The 9,666-nt window shown below is 40.2% G+C and overlaps 1 protein-coding gene across 1 annotated transcript; it reads right to left on the bottom strand.

Annotated features, from left to right (window-relative positions):
* Positions 1-1,646: 1,646 nt before the first annotated feature.
* On the bottom strand, positions 1,647-2,501 carry LOC119657892. Its single transcript, XM_038065036.1, has 2 exons — positions 2,156-2,501; positions 1,647-2,003 (listed from the first exon to the last, which is right to left on the bottom strand). The coding sequence occupies exons 1-2, from the start codon at positions 2,400-2,402 to the stop codon at positions 1,774-1,776; spliced, it is 477 nt and encodes a 158-aa protein (XP_037920964.1). The 5' UTR covers positions 2,403-2,501; the 3' UTR covers positions 1,647-1,773.
* Positions 2,502-9,666: the final 7,165 nt, after the last annotated feature.

The following is a 9,666-nucleotide window of genomic DNA, read 5'->3' as shown; positions in this document are numbered from 1 at the left end:
TCGCTTTTCCGCACGGAGGGACGCGCCTGATGGGAGGTGTGGCATCTACACACAGGACGACATAAATACTGTGTTCACCGTAAATAAACAAATATTGTCTTTTACCGCATGATGATGCGTGCATACGTATGTACGCATCTAAATTGATGTAACGCATGTTCGCGCATTTCCACTTTACTCCGTACACAGAAGCATACATATATATGCATGTAAGGAACACAAATTAAAAACCGCAGGTAACCAGAACATACATGTCTATTATATTGGTTACTATCCGCATTTTACTACTTTATTAGCATATACATGCACATGTCTATCTGGACGAACTGACACTGAAGTGCAAATAACTAAAAAAAGTCAAAAAAGGAAAACGAAAACGTTTCCACGACCCCGCCGTTCACGTTATATGATGATGACGTCATATATGTCTTGGGTGTCATAAATTTACCTGAAATGCTAAATTTTGACCTTCTATAACTTTGTTAATAATAGTCGGATTGCATTCAAACTTTTCAGGATTGTGTCCTATATGTCTATGCTGACTTCAAATTTTGTACTCTTGGAATGAAGGAGTATTTCTGGTAAATTTCCAAAACATGGTAATATATTATTATCAAATTCATTTTTGCGAATATCGGAGTGGGATGTATTTTGAGGCCTAGATTTCATATAGTTGCATCATTCTGATTTTTTTTGAGATTTTTCGGTTGGACAAGTTCAGAGAGTGAGACTTGTTTCACTTTTTGGAGCACACATTTTGTGCCCTACCTCCCCTAGGAAACCTATCAGTTTCGAAAAGTACTATTTGATCCCTTTCATTTCATACCCTACATGATCAGATTCTGTGAAATAAAATTACACCCTCGTTTCGCATGTATTGGGAGCCCTCCTTGAAATTCAACACAAAATGGTGCTACTCGCTGCATGTAGAGGGACTCACAAACTAAATGTTTTCTCAAAATTTCGTAACAACTGGTCCAGGCGTTTCTGAGTAAATTGGGTGTGACAGCCAGACAGACAGTTGGACAGATAGACATTGAACCGATGTTAGTAAGGTTTTGTGTTTACACGGAACTGTAATGCACTCATCGCTCCTGACGTAGGCAAACCTTTTATACCTGAAGCGACTTGTTTCTATATTTCATTGATCTCAGAAAAAGATTCTGTTTTAAGTTCAGAGTATAGTCAAATCTCAAAAGGTGTTTGATTTCGTTCTTTCGTTATTTTTTCCAATTTTTCAATTATCTGAAGTATACACTTAAAAAAAAACTCAAAATCGCGTATTAAATTAATATGACCTATGATAAAGTTTACAAAAATTTGGTTAGTATTAAGAAAAGGGGTTACTTTTTAAAATATGCTTTTAAATATGGTTTATGGTTTAAATATGGTTTTCCCCAAACTTTTTATATATAATACCATTTATTTGCTTTTTTCCGAATGAGGTCCCTCGACACAATTTAATATCGACACCAGTTCAGGGTGAATGAAGTGCATTCACTTCTAAACCGCCTACAATGTAAATCTTTGGTAACAATCTAACTTGTTGTAGTTTTGCTCATTTTCTACGATGGATTCGATTGTTCTTTAAAAAAACAATTGATTCGCTATTATACGTCTTTTATGTGAATATTTCTCCAAATATAATAATAATAAAAATTCGGTTTCACAATGTGACGTAAAAACTAGGATGTTAAAACTGGAGTTGAAAACGAGTTCATCTTGTAAAGCGATCGGACAAACTGAATTCAACCCTTAAGTATTATAATGGTATTACCACGGAGGTAGAACTTTTAACTTTAGTTGCTTTCGATAAAATTTCGCCAAGGCCTTGAGGGCGGCTCTATTGAAGTCCGGGTCAGTCTGCAGTCTCATTACCAAATTCGCGTAATTAGGTAGGGAGTCCGATATGCGTAGCTCACGACAGATAAAGGACATCATGTTCAAGCACATTTGTGGCGAAATATGGTGTCGAATAAGGTTTCCTCCTGAACATCGGTCCTCTGAAATTACAAATATACATATAAGCTGTTATGCAAGAACAGACAGGATGTTACAAATGCGTTATTTTTCTTCTATTTGTTTGTGGAAAATAATTTCGGTAATGAAGAAGAGCGGATAAAATATATGCACTTCTCATCCAGGCTGCACTTACCGATGCCAATGAAAGCAGAATATAAACCTAGAGCCGTGCAGCCTAGAGCCAGGCCTATCGAGCCACAAGCTACCACGGAAGAAGCTCCCGTGATAACAGAAGCAAAAGGGTATTTCTTGGTCACTTGCTTCTGGCGCTTGAATGCGATCATGAGATTCGCTCTATCGGCGTTTGTTGCCAAATGAATGATGAAGTATCGAGAATTGTTTTGTGGAAGTTGGCTGTCAACTCTTTCTTGATGAAACATTTCTGTCGCCAAAAAGTTATCAACTTGGCCACTAATGACGTATTTACTATTTGTTTAACTGAAACTCCGGTTCCAACGTCATGCGCCTTTCTTACCAGATCTGATAAAATTTGAGGCTGTTCTAAAATCAGGTTTAAACTAAGCTACACAAAGTTGCTTGTGCAGCTTCGCAATTAGAAATAATTATGTATGTTTGAAGGGAAAAGGTCCCCAGGTCGTGCAATTGAATAGTTGCGTTTCAGGTACATAGTGCAAATATTTATTCCTAAAAACTAATTTGCAGTACCTCCTGCCCAATCTTGTGAAGTGTTCTTACAATTCTGCTACATAGCTCCTTTCTTCCAGATTTAATTATTACTGTTAATGAGTTCTAAGATCCCAAAGAAACCGTTTTTTTATTTATTTATTACTTTAATGAATATTAGTTGCCATAATACTATTTTAATAGCAATAAATATTTAATCGCCCTCCTGGGTAGCTGGAGAATGTATAAAAATTCCACATCGGATGATTTTATTTCTGGGATTCGTTCAAACTAACCTGATTGCTTCCTGCGATTTCCGGATAGGGCCCATATACAGTCAAACAAATTGCGCAACAGCACGATGCACAAAGTTGTGTTGTGCAACTAAGTTTCCCATACATTTAGTAAAATGTAGTATTGTTCAAATAAGTTGGGAATGATACGAGCACCTTGTGATGAAGGCTATTACATCTACTGCTATCTCGTGAGAATATTAACTAGTCTAATTCAAGAATTCCATTAATCTTCCGCTCTTGATTATAAAAATTGTTCAAAAGAAATTTGGAAGTTTTTAACAAATCGTGTCTCCGTATATATGTATGTACACAATAGTATCTTCGCTTATATGTGAACAAAACACACAATTAACGGATGCAACACCTCCTAACAACCACTTTACGATATCTTATTATCATTCTGTTAAGAGGAAGTCGCATAGTGTCCTTAACAAACAAAAGGGGCACCATACTTTTACTGGTTATAGTGTACCTATTATTAAAAGTATATCAAGCAAGTCTATAACCGTTGGGGATTTTAGTACATTCCCTACTTCCAAATCATTCAACTATACATCTGGTATCAAATGTTCTCCCAGATGCCTTGACCTACTTTACGGAAGTGCAGGACACTGTCTCATCACATTCTGCACAGAACCTACAGGCAGTGTCCGTAGATATCTCTAGCTTCCCTAGGTGATAGTGAGAATTCCCACTATTGTGCGGTTGAGTTCGTATCCCTCAATAAGCACCCTGGACTGCTCCATTCCTGGTAGGCCCGCCCAGTTGCCTCAACCGATCCTTTTCATTTTTTAATGTAATATCCATGAACCCGTTTCCGATTCCACAGACTTGGAACCCGGAATATCCAAACCTTGTTGAACGAACCGAGCGTATTCAGTCTCTCAAGGCATTCCCATACCAGTTTAGAGTTCACCTGGTTGGACCTGAGTGCCCTAATCGCTGCTTGGCTGTCGGTGAGTGAGGTGAGACTAGTGTAAAAACCCATTGGCTGCAAGTACATTTTGCTTGGACCAATGACCCCGTAACCAGTTGCTGGTTTAAGCCTTATGTCACTGCTACGCTATTCCAGTTTGTCTTGTCACTCCTAATTTTATACATGAAGCTTAAAATTTCAAAAAGTCATTACTGACAAAACACTAGGAAAACATATGGTAAAGGCAAAATTTTTAATAGGGAGAGAGGGCAACCGCGCGGGTTCGGTAGAGTCTAGTGTCTGCGACTTTGCAACATAAGCGGTATTTCATTCGCTTAACAGGAGAATGCATTCAATAATATGTAATATTCCCTCTTTTCCCGCATGTTTCTACCCCTTAGCTTCCCCAATTACCTCTCTCAATTTGATAATTCCCATCTTAACAGGATCTAGCATTTAAACAATTGATCGCTTTCCGATAAAATCAAGAACCCAATTTCATTTGAACAATTCCAAATTTTATTAATAATTTTCAAATGATTCAAGCGAATATTAACCGAGCATATCGTTCGTTGACCCCCATAAACTTGCCCGTGTTATATACTGTCGAACGCAATTTGTTGTTGTTTTTGTTTTTCAAGTACTGAATCGGCAAAAGCAGGCTGATTGGTTGGGCAGCTAATCAGCTCGATACGGGAGATCGCTTCTAATCTTCGAGTAATAAAGAAAGAGCTGGGATAGTGTGCGTTGATTGTTCTGGTTCCTGCCCTTTTTAGTTGGTAATCGGTAATGAATGCATACGTTTTGAATCCCAATTTTTCTCAATTCCCTAAAGACAAAAGTGGATTTGTATTTAGACTTGCCAGCATTAAGGATAAGCTTCTTGGATTTATCTGCTGAAGGTAAGTAGAGGTAACAAACATGCCGGAAAACAAGGAGACCGCTTCCAGCAGTAGCGACAGTGATTCCGGATCGGAAGACAGGAATCCGCCGTCGAAGAAGACGAAACCATCAAGTGAGTAAAATAGGGTGGTAACGGCGAAGCAGTTCTGTTGTGGTGGGCTGACGGAGCTTGTCTTCTTGCATTTTTATTATTGCTTGTAAGCATACGCGAAAAATTTTTGACAATCAAGTCGTAAAGGTCTTTCTGCGACTTTCAGCGAATTCCCCAATAAACTCTATAACTTATTTTCTCCCGGATTATAATGGCAAGGACTACATTCGGTTGAATATATCACTTCTAACAGTAAACATAGTAGTTGTTCACAGAAATTATTATATTATATACAAGCAACAGCTCCCTCAACGATTACCTATATTGTCGTGGTGAGGGAGCTCAGTAAGGAAGATCCTCTAGGAAATGAGAGGTGACACTTGAAGCCAAGCGATAATCAAAACCCCAACCAGGGTGTGATTACCTCGCCGAGAGTTGAAAGGTTATGTGGCCATAAACCAATTTGATTGGGACCCAGTCATTCACGGGCGAGCCGAACCAGGCCCCTTCTGTCAACCTCCAATCGGCGTCACCTACTGAGGCAAAAGTCTTGCCCATGGGTCCACGGACAACAAACAGCCTCCGGGAAAACCGCCTTCAGGCAAACTGCTTACGGGCAAACCGCATTCGGGCAAACCATTACACACGGGCTGTGCCAAGGGTGAGGGGAAAGGATCGTTCGGAGCACCTGCGGCTAAGGGGAAATGGAAGTGGTAGTGGACAATCCCAAATCTTCAAAGCAAAAGGCAGCAAAGACTGCTCGACCGGCAATAGCTAGGCCTTCATTTGCAGACAATTCTATCGAAGCCGATGGATATGTCTTGTAGAACGAAACTATTATCCGCTTACGATACTGAGCAGTGCGAACAGCTTAGGAAGAAACTTCTCCTAGCTGCAATGACTGCATCCTCACAAGACATTAAGCTTTGCTTACATTCTATAGGTGTACACCGTAAAATGTCACGGCTAAACTTTATCCAAGAAAACACGAACCAGTGGCTCAGGTAGTACTGCTTCTCTCTCAACAATGTATGGGAGAGTGCGCGACTAACCCTGAAAAGGGTCCTCGAACTGCCATCGTTCAAAAAATGCTTCCTCTGGCTCCCAGAAGGAGAACGTAATGGTGCTGAGGTTCAGGAACAACTTGGTTTCAAGAATAACCTCAGCATCTACACCTTGATGCGGCTAGCAGCAAAAAAGGAGAGAGAGCCGATTGGCCCAGAACTTTCCTTACTCTTGGTGTTCCCGAACCCGATGTTAAGAAGGTTCGGAAACAAATAACAGCAAGATAAAGAAATACTATGGTGCTCTGCATATTTCCCCTATGATGCAGAAGAAGTTCCCAGTGGAACATTCATCAGGGCTATCCAATATGTCAAAAGTAAACCCATGGAGATAATAGCAGAATGTGATGTCAACCTTCGCCACATATGCTGGAAAAGTTTCAACATCAATGCAGGAGGATCGAGACTGCTGGAGTATCTGGAAAGAACCGATCTGCAGATCTTTAATTTGGGTAATTAACCCCTTCTCTTCAAGGTGGTCCGACCAGAGGTCATCGACATCATCCCCTGACATGGCGGCCTTGATCGGGGAGTGGAGAATATCAAAGGACATCACACTCCCAGATCACAGACGCATTGATTTCGTAATAGGTATAGATCCACCTCGGGGAAAAGATCATCATGGAGACGCTTTTGTGAAGACACTAACTCTCTTGAGGCGGCCTCAAAACTGAAGCGGGCCCTGGTTAAAGAACGTAGCCAGAAGCGGGAGGTACACAAGCAACGATGAGAAAACGGCAAACCATTTCCTTGAAGGCAGCATCCAAAATCTAGTCTCGGGGTCGACAGCCCTCAACCGAGAGAGTGAAATCTGTCATGCAAAGTAATATCACTATAGCGAATGAAATGGGCATTTAACTCGTTCCATAGATATAAGTCTGCAGGTCCGGATGGCATCATTCCTGCACTAGTAATAGAGAGAATGGATGACCTGGGTCTACATATTCAGAATATATATCGTGCATGCCTAGCACACGCTTGTACTCTAATTAACGTGATGTGAAAGCGGCAAAAAGCTTCCGACCGATTGGTTTAACGTCTTTTCTACTAAAAGGACTAGAAAGACTAGTAGATCGGTTCATAAGGAATAAATACATTCCTAATCCGATCACAGACGAATATACATTTTTATGGTTTTCTTCAATGAAGAATCTGCATATTCTCTGCCTCTGGAGAGTGTTCTCAGATTTGCTAAAGCCTGCGAACGCCGTAGGTGGGAATCCAGTGAAAAGGCGATTTACGGCGATGGTACAATGTGCCTAACAATGACCCGAGTGCTCGGAGCTGCGACTCCCCTCAACAGTGAACAGAGTCTTGAGTTGCCTTGAGGAAGGGTAGTAGAAATCTATGATCTGGTTTTGTTCTTATTCATTCATCGAACACATATCGTTGCAATGCGTGGTGTCTCATGAGAACAGGAAAGTGAAACATTTTTAACAAGAAGCTTAATAAAGAATGAAACAATCAGTGAGCACAAAGAAACTTTTTTATTATTTCAGTAACAGTAACAAAACAAAAACTAAATTTGTGTCCTGTTATAAAAGGAAAAAAATCTTTGTGAGGTATTTTAAGGTGTCTTAAGCTCTATTCACATTTTTCCTTTACTTTTGTTTTTCCTTCATTTTATTTTTGGAGTTGTCACAATCTCGGCAGATGCTGGAGATTATTTAATACTAACACTAAGTGCTAAAAATTTAAACTGGGACGATCCTACCTACTTAAAAGATAAAAAGGGCACTGGTTGTGATAGCCGCTGGTAGGTTAATGGGAGAATCGGCCGAGAACTCTGCGCAACACTGAGTGCGTACATATGGTGTACTTCAGCATGGTTTGAACCACACTGTGTGAAAGTCCCAGGAAATCAAGGGAAGCCGTTAGGGATTTAGGTATAATACTTGCAGCTGACAATATTATGGGAGCTCCAACTACCCGCTCAAGATGTCAAATTTCTTTGATTACCCGAGCCAAAATTCACCTTTTTCTCCACGTTTTTCCAGCACGGCTTGTTGTCCGGTATGTGGCGATCAGTTAGAACTTGCCGATCTCAATACATGCTGTAAGCAGGACTCTCAACTACTGCATCCGGCTCATGTCGGTAGACCGGGCATGTTCCTGTAATGAGCCCTTTCTTGTATGTAAGGTTTTGGTGAATCACTCTACAGACAGCATTATGCCTGTTGGTGTATTCCACCATTGTCATTACAGGAAGGAGATGGTATTTATGTTATTATATTTTTATTTTAAGATTTTCCGTTTATTATGTAAGGTTATTTCATTTTTCATTTATTCTCTTTCTTATAACTTATTCGTATTTGACTTTGTTCTTCTTCTTTCTACGATTGAATTGAATATCGTATCTTTTATTATTTGTTTGGTTTATTTTTGAGAATATATTTTTTCGCATGAGTTCCAGTTTTTAATTTGAGGAACTCCTTTTCCTCTCCTCTTCTTTAACCCCAGAATTTTCACACTAGAAAGGGAAATCCTCCAATAGAATGAGCTGAAAGTGCCAAGGCAGCGTCGGAACCACAAAAGCCGCGCCTGAGGCTGGAGGAACATCGATCGAGGATGTGATCCCTCGTGGACCCGCACGATTTGAGAGAGTGGACCCCCCAAATCTCCGTTCATGCTCTCCACTACTTATACTAACGGTTTGACGTTTGGGTGGTCAATCCTTTTAAGGTGCTAGAAAGAGAAGGAAGGGAAGGGAAGGTTTACACCTGATGATTTGTACAAAGAAGAGAAAGGTCCCGTCTTAATACTCCTGCCAAACATCCATACCGGTCAGTACTCGTTAGAATGTTATGGCAGGCCGAAATCATCGTCCTGATGTGCAAGGGGGACCACAAAAGTCCCTCCACCCGTGTCAGGTGATGGAGTTAAAAATTCAACGTTTACCATAATTAAATTTCAAAGTTTCATCTATTAAATGTCTGGATGGCTCAAGTGGTTAGAGCGCTGGGCTCTCATTAGAGAAGGCCGCGGTTCAAATCTCACTGGTGGCAGAGGTATTTGTTATCGTAACTGGATATCGGATACCAGTTGACTCAGTTGTGAATGAGTACTTGAGTGAAATCAGGGTAATAAACTCGGGCGAGCACAATACTGACTACATTGTACTGTAGTGTACCGTAATGGTCTTGAATGAAGTGCTCTAAGACACTTCAAGGGCTTGATCCAATTGTACTATTGCGCCAACGATTGTTATTACTATTTATATCATTTGGCACGGCACGTTATACTAAATATAATCTGGTGAGTACGTGAGATGACAAATCATCTTTGGAGGCTCTCAGTGCCAGCATTCCTGATAACACATGGCAGAAGACGTGGCGAAAAATGTACCTTCTTGTGTTGTTTTCCGGATACGTCTTTGGGTACGGTATGATGGCCATGTGTATTATCCGGAAACTCTTGGACACAAACTCACTACGCATAAACTGGAAAATAAAACAAAAAAATATCTTCGAAAATTGAAGGCGATGGTGACAAAATACTTTCAAATCAAATAAAGTGGTGTAGGCAGCTTTACAGTGTCTTACTCCATGTCAAAGTGTTTTTTGATTCTATGATATGTCATATGTAAAATACCAGTTAAAAGACTTGAAAAATGATTCATCCAGTGTTCCAAACTTAAGAGTAACCAGAGTTGCAAGTTGTAAACTATCCACTAAAAATAGAATGTGCTTATGAGATTTGCAAAAAATAAGTATTGGTTTTCAATAGTCGGCGGCATCCAGCGCTTAAGGA

This window comes from Hermetia illucens, chromosome 5 (genome assembly GCF_905115235.1).
Source record: "Hermetia illucens chromosome 5, iHerIll2.2.curated.20191125, whole genome shotgun sequence".
NCBI classification, from domain to species: Eukaryota; Metazoa; Arthropoda; class Insecta; order Diptera; family Stratiomyidae; genus Hermetia; species Hermetia illucens.
The sequence above is the reverse complement of the archived record's forward strand: the minus strand, read 5'-3'. Positions and strand labels throughout refer to the sequence as shown.

Bases quoted from the DNA above. Each gene is read 5' to 3' on its own strand.
- LOC119657892 (XM_038065036.1), bottom strand. From the start codon at position 2,402: ATGTTTCATCAAGAAAGAGTTGACAGCCAACTTCCACAAAACAATTCT. The intron at 2,004-2,155 runs GTAAGTGCAGCC...TTGTAATTTCAG, and splicing joins TTCTGCTTTCATTGGCATCG to AGGACCGATGTTCAGGAGGA.